General features: G+C 40.8%; 1 protein-coding gene across 19 annotated transcripts in view; it reads left to right on the forward strand.

The window, feature by feature from the left end:
* Window positions 1–17,799, forward strand: part of LPP (LIM domain containing preferred translocation partner in lipoma) — a 728,299-nt gene that overhangs the window by 218,595 nt on the left and 491,905 nt on the right. For all 19 annotated transcript variants that reach the window (XR_014067544.1, XM_081536682.1, XM_081536595.1 and 16 more), the window contains one exon: window positions 15,847–16,047. Coding sequence is in view for 18 of the 19 variants with exons in the window: in XM_081536682.1 (XP_081392808.1) it covers window positions 15,855–16,047 (193 nt within the window). In the remaining variant the exon portion in view is untranslated. The remainder of the gene's footprint in view (window positions 1–15,846; window positions 16,048–17,799) is intronic.

The raw sequence follows: 17,799 nt of genomic DNA on the forward strand, positions 1-17,799 counted from the left end.
CCACAATGCTTTGTATTTGGGGGTCACTGATTCCTGTTCCTATTTTAACTCTCTGAGGTTTGTGTGTTGTGTGACCTTTGTGTTCTAACCTTAAGATTTAGGGAACTGAAAATTTAGGAAGTTTTGTTAGGACTTGAATCCAAGTAAATTCCCTTACAAGTACAAAGACTCATAGAATTGTGGAATGTTAGAGTTCAAGGGACTTTCATCCATCTCGCCCCCTTGATTTGAAAAGGTGGCCAGTTAGTGATAAAATGGAGCTAGGTTGCTGGGGTTAGATTAGACTCCCTGCTGCCTCGTTCCGTGTCACTTCATAGTTCCCCTGCTGTGTTGAGCCTCTTCCCACCAGTCTCTGAGCTCTGAGATGGCTGGCTCCCTAGTGAAGATCAGAGGGCTTGCGCACACTTCGCACAGTGACTGATTTGAACCTGTCTCTTGTTGATGAGGGCTTTCCAGGGGGCTCAGTGGTAAAGAATTTGCCTGCCAATTCAGCAGATGTGGATTCGATCCCTGGATCAGGAGGATCCCCTAGAGAAGGAAATGGCAATCCATTGCAGTATTCTTGCCTGGAAAATCCCATGGACAGAGGAGCTTGGTGGGGTATAGTCCATGGGGTTACAAAGAGTCGGACTTGACTGAGCGTGCCCACATGCACACTTGTTGATAAATTCTGATAGGTACGTCATTACTGTCTAATGGCAAATAGAATTTTAAGGATATGGAGGTGGGGTGAGAGAAGTTAGTCAGAGTTTCTTCTGGGAGACAAACCACTCTAGATATCTTAAGCAGAAAAGTTTTAATGCAGGGTGGTAGGTGCTTCAGAATCACTGGGAGAATTATATAGAGCAATCTGTTGGCTGAGCTTCCAATATAAATCTCAGAGCCACACAAAATTACTATGTGTAAGACAGTAGAGATTCATGAGGCTACCATGGACCTGTTGTGGTCAAGGATACAGCACACTGCTTGTGAACCAGAGATTAAAAAGCCACGATCGGAAAGTAGTAACTAGACCCTAAACTTGGAGTCCAGCTGCTCCCTCTGCCATAGTTGCTTCTTGATAACCACAAGGCTGAAGACTGAATGTGGGAATGTGAATACAGAAAACTCCCTGTCTCCATGACCGTGCTTCCAGCAGAAAGTCCACCAAAGTGGCAGAGCGTGGCTATCATTTTACTTTTGTCTCCAAAGTCTCAGGCCAGTACATATGATTTGCAGGAATCTCTTTTGCAATCATACCCTTGCCTGAGAATCAGCCTCTGCACTATGGCAAGGTTGAGTGCCTTTCCAGCATTTCCAACAGTCAGGGTTATTGGTGTCACATTTTGGGCATGTCTTCCACAAGGCTTTGTGTGTAGTTGATACTAAACTGAGGATGGATTCACAATTATGTTCCATTATATCTCTATTTGTCAGTGTAATTAATTATATAACAGAAGGGAAGGCAAGAGTTTTATTTTAGGGAGTCCCTAAGGGGAATTCCTATTTATCAGAAAAAATGCCATAAGGAGGGAAGAGTCTGAGCTGGGACAGTGTTCTAAACTGTTTTGGTTTCAAACATCTTGGAAAGTACGACAAGGAGACATGCGATTTTATAAGAATGCTCACCGTGTCTGGGGGGAGTTCCATCTCTGGCAAGTGTTGTCAGCCCTCTGTCTTGAAGGCTTTGCCTCCTCCCCCGCTCCTGTGGAATATACATTTCAAATTTCCAAGGGAAATCAGTATAAAATAGTTTATTTAAAGTAAATTAACTAGACATATAACCTATGGGCTGGCACTGAATTCTTTTGACTTCATTTCCGTTAACTTTTGTGTAACCTCTCTTTAAAAATGTTAAAACATTGATAAATAATCCCTTCATCTTTACTCTTGTGTGCTAGTGAATACATTTGGACACATTTTATTCCTGTTTCTTGCCCACTCCCTGATTTTTCCTGTTCCGATTTCAGAGTTAGTCAAACCTGCTGTCCTATTTGAAACGAAGTAGACATAAAACCTCTTACAATACTGATGGTTGTGGTGACAGGAGTGGACAGGTAGTAAAGATTTAATGAAAGTCAATAATCTGATTTTCTTGGAAAAGGTGATGTTGTTTGCTTCAGGAGAAAGAAGCTGAGTGAGTGGGGTAGTCGCTCGCTTCTTGTAGATTTCTGCTATAGCTTGTATTTTTCTACTCCTGCATGATCATTCTGGTACCTTCTTCCCTCGTTACTGGACAGCACGTGCTTCTGGAGCAGGGTAGCCCGCAGGATCTCCTCTCCTCACTGCTGATTGCTCTGCCCTCTTAACAATTGCAGTAATAAGCTCCAAGCTCAAAGCATGGGAGGTCTTTGGCCAGAGGGAGCCTTTGCGAGAGGATCCTAACATGTTGAGAATTCTCTTGGACTCACTGACTCTCATTATTACTATATTATAAGTAAAGTGACTATATATAAGGGATTGTCTAAACTGGGACTCTTCCGAGAGTGAAAAGGGGCACTGTTAATAATTACACTGAAACAACAGCATAAATTGCATGCATGGTCACACTAATTATAAAAAATTGTGGAGAACAATGTTTGAAATGTGAACTGACACATGATTCAGAACCAGAATTTAACTCTTCATCTTCCCAGATCTTTCCCTTCTCTTTTATATAGTAATCACGTGCTGAGCCCTGATGATGGGAAAGGTTCTGTATTAGGCACTAGGAAAATAAAAGAAGACACCATCTGTGTTCTTTATTTGCTGCAATCACTGTAATATTCTAAAGCAGAGGGTTGTCAACCTGGCTCAGTGCAGAGTTCTCTCTGGAGGTAACTAGGTTTATACTTCCCCCCCCCCCCGCTCCACCCACCACCCCCAACACACAACTGAAGTGTATTCTGTCAAAAGACAAAGATTTAAATTAATCTGAGAAATCATTTTATCAATTTGTCTATTTTATTTTTGGGGTTTCTTAAAGATTTGGTGTGAAGAAATCCGTTTTTCTTAACGATAAGTTTGAAAACTGCTGGTTTGAGATTTCAAATTCTATGTTATTATTCTCAAGCTGTAAGTCTAGTTGAAGAAAAAAAGAAGAATCGGACTACCTGAAGTTGGGACACAGAAAAAAATAAATAGGAAACTAAAAAGATATTTTAAGTATCTGGAGGGCTGCCCTGTAGAAGAAGGCTTATGATTCCAAGGCAAAGGCAGGGCTGATCGGTGGTTCTTAGGGGAATACCGGTTTCAGCCTTATATAACTTTCTAGTAGTTACAACTTTTCTGCCATGAAAGGGGCTGCCTTGTGAAGTAATAAGTTCCTTGCCATTGGTGTGGATAAGCAGACTCACAGAGGGTGGTTCAGTTTCAGCTTCAGCTCTGCATTAGAAGAAATAAGTTCATTAACAATTTCATGCTTCTTGGATATTAAACTTCTGTATTAAGCTGTTAGCTACTGCCTTATGTATGTTTAAAGTGTGTGTGTGTGTGTGTGTTGTGTTTTATTTCCCCAGAATATTAGTCAACTTAGAACATTCTTGACACACGGCATTGTCTTTTTTTGCGGGGTAGTCAGTAATTGATAAACATGCAGAAGGCGCAACACCAGCACTCTCATCGAGAGAAATTTGAAAAGGAATAACATCCACCCGTCATTCTGAAACTGATCCGAAACAGCCTGGCTCGTTTTTACTCAGCGGCTATTGGTCGATGCTTCTACAGATTTTGTCTCTGTTTCAAAATCTTGAAATAAAAGTGGAACAACTTCCAACATGACTTAAGAAAAAGGTCACTGGTTGAAAATGGTTTCAATTGTTTTGCTATTAAATGTGAAATTGCAAAACTAGCCTCTCTTACATAACTTGAATTTATAACACATTCTAATGAGAAGCCTGTCTGTTTTTTATGCCATTTTAAATACTGAGAAACTTCTCCAGGCTCTTGGATTGGTGTTAACCAGAAACTATAATTTCAGAGCTATAATGCATTGAGTTTCTTTGTTTTTAAAAACTGTATTTTATGGTCCTTGAAGAGGAAAAGTTGTACCTCTTCTTTCTCCCTTTATTTTTCCAATGACTGAGAAATTTAACTGAATTTAGCAATGTCCTTGTATTTTAACCCTAAGATGAAGTAGATCTTGGGTTTAATAGAAATTTAAGATGGAAATTAATTATCAGATAAACAAAGATTAACTTGGAAACTTTAATTTGTAATAATATTATCTAAATTCAATAATGCTAATTCAAATTATAGCCTTCAAACTCTATGCAAAAGCTCTGAACTAGTTTACAACCAGTAATGTGATAGTAGAATGCAAACAGTATAGTTGACAGGTGACAGCTTTGTGAACAATATAATGTTAAGAAGGCTGGAGGATAACAGTTAACTCTGTGTCTTGTTGCTATGCTTACTCTTGGCAGGTTATGTGGTCTGAGCAAACATTGCTTCAGAGTCACAAAGAATAGTGTCATGTGAACATGGCCTGAGATTTGTCAGTAGAGGGTTTATATTCATTGAGAACAAAGTGAACCGTTTCTGCTTTTTAAATTATATCTAAATAGAGTTTTCTCTCTCTTGCTTAATATACTTTTTTGGGGGATATCAATGTGAATTTATAATAAAGAAGAACACAAAATTATTTAAAAAAATCAAAATCAGTGAAAACATCCCTCAAAGGCTAATAATAGTCTCTGACCTGTCTAATGGGTACAACAGACCTGTAAACAGATAGCTAAAATGTGGTGTTCGTGTGTTTTAATACAAGTTTGAACAAGGTATCAGGGGAATGCAGACAATGAGCAGCAATTAACTTATGGACCTACCCACTTGGCAGTGGGTTTAGGATAAGAGGATTCCAGCCAGATAACCACCAAGGGGATTGCTAGGCCTCGTTAGAGATGCAGTTGGTGATTTTTCCCTTGGTTACTTTTTCATCCTGGTGAAGGTACGAGATATATATCAGGATTTTAAATGCTTATGAATCAGGCAATGAGAATCTCATCTTTGTAAAGCCAGATTTCCACTTTTAGGAATAGACTTACTGAACTCACAGAGCTCAAGGTATTTGTTGTCCCCTTTTCTTGGCCTTGTACAGAAAAAATCTGTTAGAATGAGACTTAAATCTCCTTAAGAGCACATTTTAAAAATAAGCACAGCCCACTCTACAGACTAGCCGTACCATGATAGAACATTGCATGTTGTTGAAAGAGGGAATTTTTAAAAAAACAGTATTTATTTTTTTGATTGAAGGATAATTGCTTTATAGAATTTTGTTGTTTTCTGTCAAATCTCAACATAAATCAGCCATAGGTATACATATGTTCACTCCCTCTTAAGCCTCCCTCCCATCTCCCTCCCCATCCCACCCATTAGGTGGATACAAAGCCCCTATTTGAGTTCCCTGAAACATACAGCAAATTCCCATTGGCTGTCTATTTTACATATCGTAACGTAAGTTTCCATGTTACTCTCTCCATACATCTCACCCTCTCCTCCCCTCTCCCCATGTCCATAAGTCTGTTCTCTATGTCTGTTTCTCTGTTGGCTGCCCTGCAAATATATTCTTTGGCATCATCTTTCTGGATTTGAAAGAGGGAATTTTGGAGATCATCTTCTTAATGCTTATTATTTTAGAGCTGGAGAATTTGAGATCCAGACAGGGTACGTATTTTCTTGTTCACTTAGCCAAGTATAACCATTGTCACTAAATGTGATCTGAAGTGCAATGTTGGGGTCATGAGTTCAGTGCTAATTTCCAGTGGTGTGGGTGCTCTTTTGGAAGAGAAATTCTTTGCTCCTGTGTCTATTTCTTTCCCTTTTACTCACTCTTTCTAGTTACTATCCAGTAGACAATAGAGTTTCTCAATTGTTTAATGAAACTTTTCCACTACAAACCTTTCTGGAAGCAGAGTGACTGGGTGTGTATCCAATCTTTGATATGCACTAACTGCTGTGGTACATTGCATGAGCCATCTCAGCTTTTTAAAATCTTGGTTATCAAATTAGAAGGAACAGATTGGTCCGTAAGATATCTCCCAGCCGGGACTTGCTATGACCTCTTAGCCATTGAATAGCCTGTCTTGGCTGTTGTCACCTGGTTGTGGCAAATAAAAACCGAGGAGCTAGCAATTGGTTTGGTTCCATTCTCTCCTTTATCTTTTCCTGCGAGGCCTGGTCTTCCAGCGCTATTGTTTCCCGGTCAGGGTGGATTGTTCCCTTTTTGTGTGACATTCTGAATCTGGAGTGACAGTGCGAGGTGGGGTATGTTCTATTCTGCCTCACTTCTTTATCAGAGACAGATGTTTACTTGAATGGATTGATGCTTCTCCATCTTCCTGCCTCTTAGTTTACTGGCATCTGCAAAGGTATTCATAGATGGATTTTCCTTGCCATCATCTGTATTGCCAGCCATAGGGATTGTACCTTTAGCACTGATTTGTATTCATACTAACTCTGTGCCAGGCAGGTTGGCACTTAACCTGTTGATTCCTAGTCTCCCTCCATTCACTCCACCAACCCCACTTACGAGGACTCACAGGAGAGAAGCTGGTTTTGTAAGAAACCTCAGCTCGCTCAACTGGCAGACTTGCTAGGAGGAGTCATAGACCATCAGGGTTAGAAGGAATGTTGGCAGGCACCTCATCTTCAGTTTAAAGATAAGGAGACACACTGAGGTTCAAAGAGGTCAAGTTACTAAAGTCACAGAGCCAGTTAGTGGCTGAGCTAGAAATTCCACCCAAGTCCTCTGCATCTCAGTCCCATGTTTTTTCCTGTATTTCCAACTGTCTCTCAGATAGTCTATATAAAGGTTTGGCATTTCTGTAGAGATGTTCTCTTGTCACCCCTTCCGAGTAATGCCAGCTGTCCATGCAGAGAGTGGGGCGCTTAGCCAGTGCAGGGCCAGAGCTGCCTGTAAAGAGAAGGGGAGTGAATGCATTGACATTTTCAGCCCATGGCAGATCCTGTTTGCCCTTCCAGCTCTCATCAGAAGAAGAGTGATTACATTTGCTGTTCAACTAACAATTGTGTGCAATTTTCAGCCTGCCTTGTTCTTTAACGTTGTCTTCCCACGCTTCTATCACATGCCATGGCATATCTGCTTAGTAATTACACTGGTAGGGATTTACCTACACCGTTTGGAAAAGGTTTGCCTAAAGTACTTATTTGCTTGTGCATAATAAATCTTGATTGATACCTTGGTAATCTCTGAGATCAATCTAAGGTTCCCTCCCACAATGGAGAGGATTGAAGAGTTAGGAAATGGGTGACAAAAGAAAGAAGGAAAAACAAAAGAGGGCTGTGATTCCTCCTTGATGAGCTAAGAGGAGAATTATGGATGATTAGGAACCTCCATGGCTGATTTTTCACTTGTTTCTGGCTAGTTCTGCAGTCAGGATCTTCCCCAGACTTGAGTTTGTAAGTAGAGTTGTCATTTGCATTCATCTAATAATCCAGTCCAATTGGGCCTCCTCTCTGGCTCAGTGGGTAAAGAATTTGCTTGCAATGCAGATTTGGGTTTGATCCCTGGGTAGGGAGGATCCCCTGGAGGAGAAATGCAACCTACTCCAGTATTCTTGCCTTGGAAATCCTATGGACAGAGGAGTCTGGTGGGCTCAGTCGAGTCGCAAAGAGTTGGACCTGACTTGGTGAGTAAATGACAACAGCACAAAATAGTCCAATCAAATCATTTTTAGAGGCAGCCACTGTGATCCCACAGAAAGCAAAGGTTGCGCTATGAGCTTGTGTCATAGCTGAGACTGGGAGCTGGGTCTGAATTCAGAAGATCAGGTATCTTCCAGCTGAGGACTAAGGTGTAGAAAAGGATATTTATCTGTAGTCTAGGGAAGGATGCACAGTGTACCACTTTAATAGTTCCAGAACTCTGCTCAGTGTGGCAGCCTGGCTGGGAGGGGAGTTTGAGGGAGAATGGATACATGTATATGTATGCCTGAGTCCCTTCCTTGTTCACTTGAAACTCTCACAACATTGTTAATTGGCTATACCTCAATACAAAATAAAAAGTTAAAAAAGAAAGCAGTTTTGAAATTCTAGGAAGGCACTGACTTTTATACAAAGAAGGAAGATTGTTAAAAATCTCCAGAGGTATAGCAAAGTGTTATTTAAATCTTAATCACTTAAGTGGAGAAAATGTTGCTAAGGTCCAGAATCCTAAACTTTAGTCAGCCCTCAACTGCTTCTGATGTTTAAGTCACAAAGCACTTCAGTCTCTCAATTCTTCCACCTATAAAATAGTGATGTTCACACCTGTCTCTTCCTTCAGTGTCATTCATTTATTCAGCAAACATTGACCAAGAGCCAGGCCTTGGGTTAATTGCCAAGGGAGATTTAGTGACTAATGCAACATGATTTAAAGATTAGTATAAATGCTCTAGGTCAATTGTTTCCAACCCTTGAATCAGAATACATACATAAAGATTCCCATATGAGTCTAGTGTGCAGTTTTGAAAACCACTTCTTTAAGCTTGTAGCATTTGATATTAGATAATACTATGCAACAAGTGGCTGGTTGTTTTTTAAATTTTGGTGAGCTATGTAAATATTTGAAGAAGAGTATACTATTGATTTTAGAAAAGAAGCAAAACTTGAGCAAACACTAGTTCGTTCTATTTTTGTGGATGACCATGAGTTGTCATTCACATTCTATCTTTAGAGAGGCTTAGTAACTTTTTTAGTATCGAATGCCACTTTACCTGTAGCCCTAAGTGTTCCCACCTGTAGAAGAAGGGTCTTGGTCATCACGTGGCCTTTTGCAGTTGTTCATGTTTAATGTTTCATTGTGTCTAATCAGTTTGGCCAAACTTTCAGTTTGTAATCCTGTGGCTCATATAAGTTAGGTTTGGCAGAACAGAATGGAGAAGACATTTTGGCAAGTAGGATGCAGGAACTAGGAATGGATATAAAGCAAAATCTCCTGTTTCTAAGTGATGACTTCCTTTGGATTTCTTTTCCCTCCAAACAGACAGGTAGTAAGTACCATGGTGAAGATCATAGATTTTGGGTCCAAGACTTGTGTCCAGGCTTCAGCTTGTCTATTTGTTAGCTGTGTATCCTTGAGCAAGTTATTTAACTCTTAAAGCCTTACTTTCTTGATCTGCTAAATATGGAGAATAGTAACCCCACCACATATAATCGTCAGGATGAATATGTTGCAAGTAGAAAATTGGCATATAGTACATCCTCAGTGAGGGTCTTCTTTGGTGGCACAGTGGTAAAGAATCTGTCTGCCAGTGCAGGAGACTCAGGAGATGCAGGTTTGATCCCTGGGTCCAAAAGATGCCCTGGAGAAGGAAATGGCAACCCACTCCAATATTCTTGCCTGGAAAATTCCATGGACAGATGAGCCTGGTGGGCTACTGTCCGTGGGGTCACAATGAGTTGGACACAACATAGTGACTGAGCACAAGCATATCCTAAATAAACGCTTGCTATTTATTGCGTCTGTAGCTTTCTTATAATCTCTGAACATTTAGGAGGAGTAAAAAGAAGAGCAACAGAGTGGCAATAAGCGAAACTATCTAGGTTCTTCTTAATTGCTTTGCATTTGATGACAGTTCCTGAAAGTCTAGTGCTTAGGGAGCCCCAGCTCTTTAACTCCCATCAGCAGAGGCATCTTGCTTAGTTGAGGGCCACTTCTGTTGTTTGCCTCTTTTCTGATGGTGTTTGTGTATTTTCAGGGCCTCTGTGTAGATCTTCCTTTTCACTTCTTGCTTTCATGATGATTATATGCTTAGAGTGAAACCAATCTAGAACCAGAGGAAGTAAGAGCATGGTAAGTTTTGGTCCAGCAAAACCAGCTCTCACCAGTGCTTATCTTTGTGTTTACCATGGGTCTCTTTCTGAGAAGCTGAGAAACCCCAGGGAAATGTTCTAGTTTGCCCGTTCACTAAACTTGTGAGGTTTTCTCAAACCCATTTATCAAAATGAAGGGCTGTAATTAAGATTTCAGAGAAGGAAAGCACTCTAGAATATTAGAGCTAATTGGGACTTTACAGACATTCATTCTGCAAATGAGCATCCTCTCTCGTTAAAGGTCACACTGGCAAAGCTGAGACTAGAACTAGGGTCATAGGGATTCTTTGTCTATACTATTGTATTTTTCTCCTTCCTTGGATCCATTCTGCATGGATTAGTGCTTTTTTTTTTTATATATCAGGTTTTCACTCCTGTCAGATTCCTGTTCAAAGATAAATGTTCTAGCCTTTTCTTTCTCTGTTTAAGACCTTTGAAAAGCAAAGCTCATTTAACCTTGCCAATCTTTTCCCCACATCTTCTAAGTCCCTCATTTCAGTTCAGCTGGTCTGCTCCCTTCCTACAGGAATGCCTTACTTCTTCCTCCAGTTCACAGAATTTTCTGGCATTGTCCTTTGGCTTGTTTCATTTATCTTTTGGAGCCACCTAGCTTTCAAAGTCCTTGCTCATGGCTACTTCTGTGCTTGATCTTGTGACATATGCCAGTTTTTGTTTGTTTGTTTGTTTGTTTTGTTTCTTTTTGTGTATCTTGATGTTGCTCTTTTTCTGTTTTCACATATAAAATATATATCTTCCTCAGGTAGTCTTTAAACTCCTTGAAAATAGGATGATAATCTGAATCATATGAGTACAGGATGAGACTTTGTTTTATCTGGAGCTCCAGCGCTAGGCAATTACATTTATTCATTCATTAAATTAACAGGCATTTTTATTGAGTGCCTATCATGTTTTAGGCCCTGAGATTAGAGAATGATAATTACTTCTGCTCTCAAAGATTTAAGAGTTTAGTTTGTGATACAGGCAAGCAGAGAGGCAGTGACAAGTGATGTGTGTGATGATGACAGTATTCCAGTTGCTGTGGAAGTGTTGTGAAAGGGGACATAGCTTGAACTGGAGGTTGGAGAATGTGAACTATGTCTTAAAAGACTAGTAGGAAGTGATGCTCAGAATCTAAATGATACATAGTAGTTGAGTTATCACTTTTAATCGAGAGGTATCTTAGATGAAAGGGAACAAAGATAAAACCTAGAAGAAATTGATGAATTTCTAGCAGAATATAAATACTGAAAAATGACCTCAAAGAAGTACAAATTTTTTACAATTATTATAGAAGTTCTTGGAAAGATGAGTAAGCTTTATTATTAAAGAAGGAAAGAAAGAAAGTGAAGTCGCTCAGTCATGTCCAACTTTTTGTGACCCCATAGACTTGTAGCCTACCAGGCTCCTCCATCCATGGGATTTTCCAGGCAAGAGTACTGGAGTGGGTTGCCATTTCCTTCTCCAGAGGATCTTCCCAACCCAGGAATCGAACCCGGGTCTCCCGCATTGTAGGCAGACGCTTTACCATCTGAGCCACCAGGGAATACTTTATTATTAAAGAAAGTATCATATCTAGATGAATTTACACTGAATTCTGATAAACCTTTAAAGATCAGATAGTCTTAATCTTACCATTAAACTAATCCAGGCAGTAGAGAGGATACAGAACTCCCACATCTAAACCAAATAATGGTAAGTAAAACAAGTAGAGGAAAAACATTAGAGAATGATATTTATGATTTTATGTACAAAAATTCTTTGTAAAATACCATATTTAATTCATCAGTATACCAAAACATCATGACTGAGACTGAGTAGGATTTTTTCCTAGGACAGCAAATCTGGAAATCTAAAACATCTATCAACACAATTAATTACATATATAAGTTAAGGAAGGGGAAAAAGAGATGATCACATCAGTGGATGCTAAGAAGGGAGATGCAGAGATCCTAGAAAGGGATGAGTAACCAAGGAGATCAACATTTATTCATTCACCCATTCATGCATAGCATATTTTTCTAAGGGCTTCCTGGCCAGGCATTGTTGGGGCAAATAGGCAGGTGATAAAGTAGCATATATGTGACTGTTATAAGCATGAAACAAATACCAGAAGAGCCCAGGAATTAAGCTGTTCTTTTTGGATGGAGTTAGGGAAATGTTCACAGCATCAGAGACGATTGAGCTGGGTCAAGGTGAAACAAACAAACAAACAAAAAGGTTGGTGGAAGATTTGGTAGAAAGTAATAATAGCTTATGGCGATCGATGTTGGATTTGTGATCTCCGAAGAAGAAGACGATTTCGCTTCGGGACCAGAAACCGGTCTTGACCACTCGAGAGCTTTTGAGTAGCAGAGTTTTATTAAAGTATAAAAAGGACAGAGAAAGCTTCTGACATAGACATCAGAAGGGGGACGGAGAGTGCCCCACTGAGTTTTATCAAGGCCATATATACTTTTACCAGACCCACTCTCACAACATACATCTTAAATTAACAAGATTAGAACTAACAATAGAAAGATCTTACCAGACCCACTCCTACAACATAAGTCTTAAGATAAGATTAGTCAGAAGTTTCCTGTTAAGAAAAAGAAACATGTCCTCAAGCAAGATATATTGTTGTTATATAATCATTGGTACAGAGTTTAAGGAAAAGCAAGATGAGTTGTTTTGTTGTATAATCATTAGCTCTGGGCTTAAAGAAAAAAAAAAAAAAACAAAAACGTTTTATGTGACTAAGATGCAGGAGTGTAGAAAAAAAAAAATTTGTACTTTTCTCCTCCTCAAGAGCCCCAGATCCCTTTCTCCTCCTCACAGACCCCAGACTTCTTATCAACCTACCTAAGAATTAACTCTCTCAATAATGGGAGTTATATAGCATTGTAGATGGTGTACATAGCATGAGCAAGTCTTCAAGGTCATTAAATTTCATTATAAATCCTGAGAATGGTGTTACTGGGCCATTATTAACATACAGAAGAATGGTTTGGGAAGATACTGTTAAGGTCTTATGCAGACAGATACTTAGCCAGACCCTGACCCTCCTTTGAGGTCCCTGGGGTTGCCTCCATGGGGAGTACAGTGTTAGGGTAATATATGGTGCTGGGGATAACAGAAAATATGGTGGGGTGCATAGTTTGCATATGGATGCTTACATTTTCATTTTTCATAGTCTCCCAGAAGTTGCCTATTCCTTTATATCTACAGAATTTCTGAAAAGGCCAGGATTCTTCAGTCAATTGGCAATGTGCAATTGCTTTGGAAATGTGCCTCTTTGCTTTAGAAATCACTGTATCCTATATTAACCCATTTTTAAAGTTCCTATTTTGGAATAGCTTGAGATTTATAGAAAATTTGCAAGGATAATATTAAGCCATTTAAAAAAAATCTACAAATAACATTTATATTACAAGTGTGTGTGGTTGGTGCATTAAAATCTTCAAATCTTTATTTTATCCTACTCATTCCCCACTTGTATTCATTTTAGTCTGATTGAAAGTAGAACAGACACTTTAACCCCTTTTAGTAAAAGACTGAGGCTCAGTTAAACAAATAAAGCCAAAATTAATGTTTCTCAACCCCGAGTCATGAGCTTGGTTTTGGCATTAAAAAAAATACAAAATCTCATAGACTTTAAAATGTGCAGCCAGTTTTAAGAACCGTGAATAAACCAAATTCATAGTTGTTTTTCTGTATTGGTTTTGTGCTGGGCTTTAATGGTGGTTTCAGGGTATATAAAATATGGTCCCCACTCTTCTGAGGAACTTAACTGTGTACAAAGCATATGCATGGGGTGCAGGGGAGGAAGGGGAAAAGAAGGCCCTGCAACCAGAGTGGAAAGCCAGTGTCACCGCCATAGGCTTAAATAACAGCAGACTTCTGATTCCTATGTTCGAGGCTTCCTCATTGACTCATGTCATTCTCTTTATCAGAGAGCTACATCTCCAACAATTTTCCTCCCTTCACTTTGCATAGCCTTTAACAGTATATAAAACACTTGAACACTGTTATCTCACTGGTTTTCATGAAACTCTGGGAGAGCAAGGAGCAAGGGTACCTGGGACACCAGATGAGGGAAGCAGAGCTTCTCAAGGTCATGTCACCCCTCCTGGCGTAGTCTAATGCTACCCAGGTCACACTGGGCCACATCTTCCCCCCATCACCCTCATCTCTCCATGGCCATATCACGTGCTGACCCTGCATTTTCTCCTGAGTTTCCAGTGTTCTTTGCTTCCCTAGTGGCTCAGTGCTAAGGAAACCGCCTGTCAATGCAGAAGAGACAGGAAACGAGGGTTCAATTCCTGGGTTGGGAAGATCCCCCAGAGGAGGAAATGGCAGCCCACTCCAGTCAGTATTCTTGCCTGAAAAATCCCATGAACAGAGAAGCCTGGCGGGCTACAGTCCATGGGGTCGTAAAGAGTTGGACACGACTGAGCAACTGCGAACGTGCACACACACACCTACACACACACACACACACACACACACACACACCAGTGTTCTTTGTTGTTACAGACATCTGGAGGTAATCATGGAGCCCTCTCAATTAATTCAGCCCCATTAATAAATTACAGGGTGGATTTGGGGCTGGAGAGAGTGAGGAAAGCTTCCGGGCCTCCCCTTGCTGGAGAGCTCTTGCAATCAGACTTGGAGAGCCCTCCTTAGGGAGAGAATGTGAGGCTCAGCCCCAGCCTGCATGCTCCCTGGAGGGGTGGTTGGTTTATCCTGACACCAAGACAAAGTTTTTCCTTCCTCACAGAGCATATTTTAGTCTGAGTAGGGCCGTCCCTGGGGTGGCTGTCGTATCCCCTTCCTAATTGAATTTTTCCTAAAGATCCAGTATGGTTTGAGCTCACTGATGGGCAGAGCTCCTGATGGGTGTCATGGGGGGCTGCCCTGTGCTTATAGGGGTTGAATATTTTAGCCACTGGTCGTTATGCAGCAGTACCTTTCTCAGGCATTGTGGCAAACACTGCCCTTCTCCCCAATTTCCAAGTACCCCTTGGTGAGCAGCAGTACTGCTTCTGCCAGAGGCATCATCTTAAAGTGTCCTGCCATGCACTAGTCATTCCCTTGTTTCAAGAATAAACCTTGGATGATTCCTTAAAGGCTGCAGAATAAATTCAAAGTCCTCAAGTTTGCACACAAAGCTTTCAGTGCTTTGGTTCCATCCCACATTTTTAGTTACTTTGTTAGCTACTTTTCCATTTCCCCCCTCCAGCCACACTAAATTGAAGTACTGTGTACTTTTCCTACCTGTGCGTAGTTGCCTGTCTTATTCAGGCCTGACCTCTACTCAGCATTCAGAGCTCAATCTGAAGGTCATCTCATTAATGAGGTCTTAGTTCTGTTCCTTGCAAGAAGTGATTTTGCCTTTTTCTGCATTCCAGTAACACTTTATTTTTCACCTCACTTAGATAATGTATATATGTATGTATGTATGTATGTGTTGATTGCTCAGTCGTGTCTGATTCTTTGTGATCCCATGGACTGTAGCCCAGGCTCTTCTATCCATGAGATTCTCCAGGAAAGAATAGTGGAATGGGTAGCCATTCCCTTCTCCATGGGATCTTCCTGACCCAGGGATTGAATCTGGGTCTCTCACATTGAGGGCAGATTGTTTACTGTCTGAGCCACCAGGAAAGCTTCACTTAGATAATATCATCATTTAATTGATGTGGTAATCACTTTAATAGATTGTTAATGAAATTGAAGCTTTTTTCTCAACCTTACTGATGTAAGATTCTCGTACCATAGAAACTTCTTAAGGCTGGGAACCATTTCTTACTCATATCTACTTCCTGAAGAATGCTAGACACTAAAATAGATAACTGTTGGAAGAGAGGTATTCAAGATGGGTTGAGGGGAGTGTTCAATTTTTCTCCTCCTTCCGTTAAGGTATTTTTTTTCATGACTCTCCACCTCCTCCTCCTCCTTCCTCCCTTCTTTCATCATCTCAGAGTCTGTTTTCAAACTTTCATTAGGTATGGATTAAGAAGAAACAATAATGAAGTGAAGTATACTGCTTTCATTTTTGTGTGTCTTTAAAAGCAATTGTTTGTTTCTTTTTACTTCTAGATTCAACAATGTCTCACCCATCTTGGCTGCCACCAAAAAGCACTGCTGAGCCTCTTGGCCATGTGTCTGCACGGATGGAGACCACCCATTCCTTTGGGACCCCCAGCATTTCAGTGTCCACACAGCAACCACCCAAGAAATTTGCCCCAGTTGTTGCTCCAAAGCCCAAGTACAACCCGTACAAGCAACCTGGTGGTGAAGGTGAGTGTGGGCATTGCAGAGGTGGGTGCCTAAAACAGGAGAGTTCAATATAATAAAAGTGATTTGTAGTGCAGTGTTGCATTGGGAAAAGAATTCTGTAGTATGGTTATTATAGTACATAGATTGTCAAACGCTGAAGAACACCTTGTAACCACCTAGGAAACTCTTCTTTTGGGCATACAGATTGAAATCTGTTAGGGGTTATCTGACTGTGGTTTTGGCCAGAGCTAAAACTAGAACCCTCATCTCTTCATTCATAGCTCAGTGTCCTTCTATTGCAGTATCCTCCACACCCATCCCATTGTCTTGTAGAAACGTGCCTACCACCCAGTTTCCCCTCCCTCTTGCCATCGGACAAGTGTCCCATGTGCTACCAAGCAGTGGTCTGATGGTGTGTCCATTTGAAGTGACCCTAATAAGGCACTTAGACTTTTTTTCCCTTCTCTAGTTATTTTGTCTCTTCATTTTGCGGGAGAGGTAAGATGAATTTCCCTCTAATATGAAGAGAATAAAGACAGTCCCTCTTACCGAGAATGAGGCAGAGGTGTGAGGAGGGCTTAGTAGTTAGGACAGTCAGTGCACGTTTGAGGATCAGGATGGGGCAGGTTCTGTATCGTGTTAGCATGTGTGAGAGGGAGGGGAAAAGCAGGTGATGGTCGTTCTTCAGACGTCTTCACTCGGAGTGCTGTGAATTCTAGTGAGTTGGACCCTCGGCCGAGTCTTTCTGTGTTGAGATGCCCCATCCTGGTCACCGTACTTTGTGAGGTCCTCTCACTGCCCAGCTGGTTCTCTAGGGACACTGGCTTCATCTCTTATCCTCTGCAGCTCTTTGCTCAGCTCTGTTCTTTCTTACCATGCCACCTCACCACCCTCTTGTCCCTGTCACAACCCTACTTGTGTTACCTTCTCCAGTGTCTGGGCATGGCCTGGATTGGAAGTAATCGGAAGTAATCTCTTCCCTGGGTTTCCATATGCATCTTATTCTGACTGTCAAATTCCTACTTCTTTTGTTGCTCCTCCTGCTATCCTTAATCTGCCACTGTTGACCAGATGGTCTATGTGAGGCACTCTGCTTTTTTGTTGTCGTTCTGTTGCCCTATCCTATAACTCTATGAACCCAGTGCTTTTTCACATCAAAAAATGGAAACTTAGAGACAAGAGGTGACACTCTCTGTGGTTTTGAAGTGAGGCTATTGTCTTCACCCAGCCTGCTGTGCTGCTGGTCCTCCTTTTCCTGGCATATGTGGCACTCCGGCCCCATATGATGGTGATACCTCCTCACTTCCTTATAAGAATGTAAGCTTTGTTTCCCCATTTAAGCAACAAGATATGGTTTCTCACTCATCCTTATGTTCCTCTTGGCTCTTATTATGCTACTGTGTTTTTAGTGGGAATGGTTGTGTGTGGTCAAATGTATGTCTGTATCTTCTTATGTGTATATATATTTGGATGGATGGCGGATGGCTGGATGGGTGAATGCACTGCTCAGTAATTCTCTTGCAATAAACAGTTTGGAACATGGCATCCTCTCTCGAAGCAACTCAGTCTCATTGAATTTCTGAAGTCTTGAGTCTTTCTTGCAATTCTGCCAGTCTCTCTTTCCTTTTAATATAACCTTTTTTGAATACATGAAGGAAGAGATTTCTCTAGCATATATGCATTTTAAAGGCAAACATGGATAAAGGTTCATGGATATTCAGACTTTTTAAAATGTAGCTCCGTCTCTTCATCTGCTGTATCTTATGACACGAT

This window comes from Giraffa tippelskirchi, chromosome 2 (genome assembly GCF_054371585.1).
Source record: "Giraffa tippelskirchi isolate mGirTip1 chromosome 2, T2T-mGirTip1v1.2.pri, whole genome shotgun sequence".
NCBI lineage: Eukaryota > Metazoa > Chordata > Mammalia > Artiodactyla > Giraffidae > Giraffa > Giraffa tippelskirchi.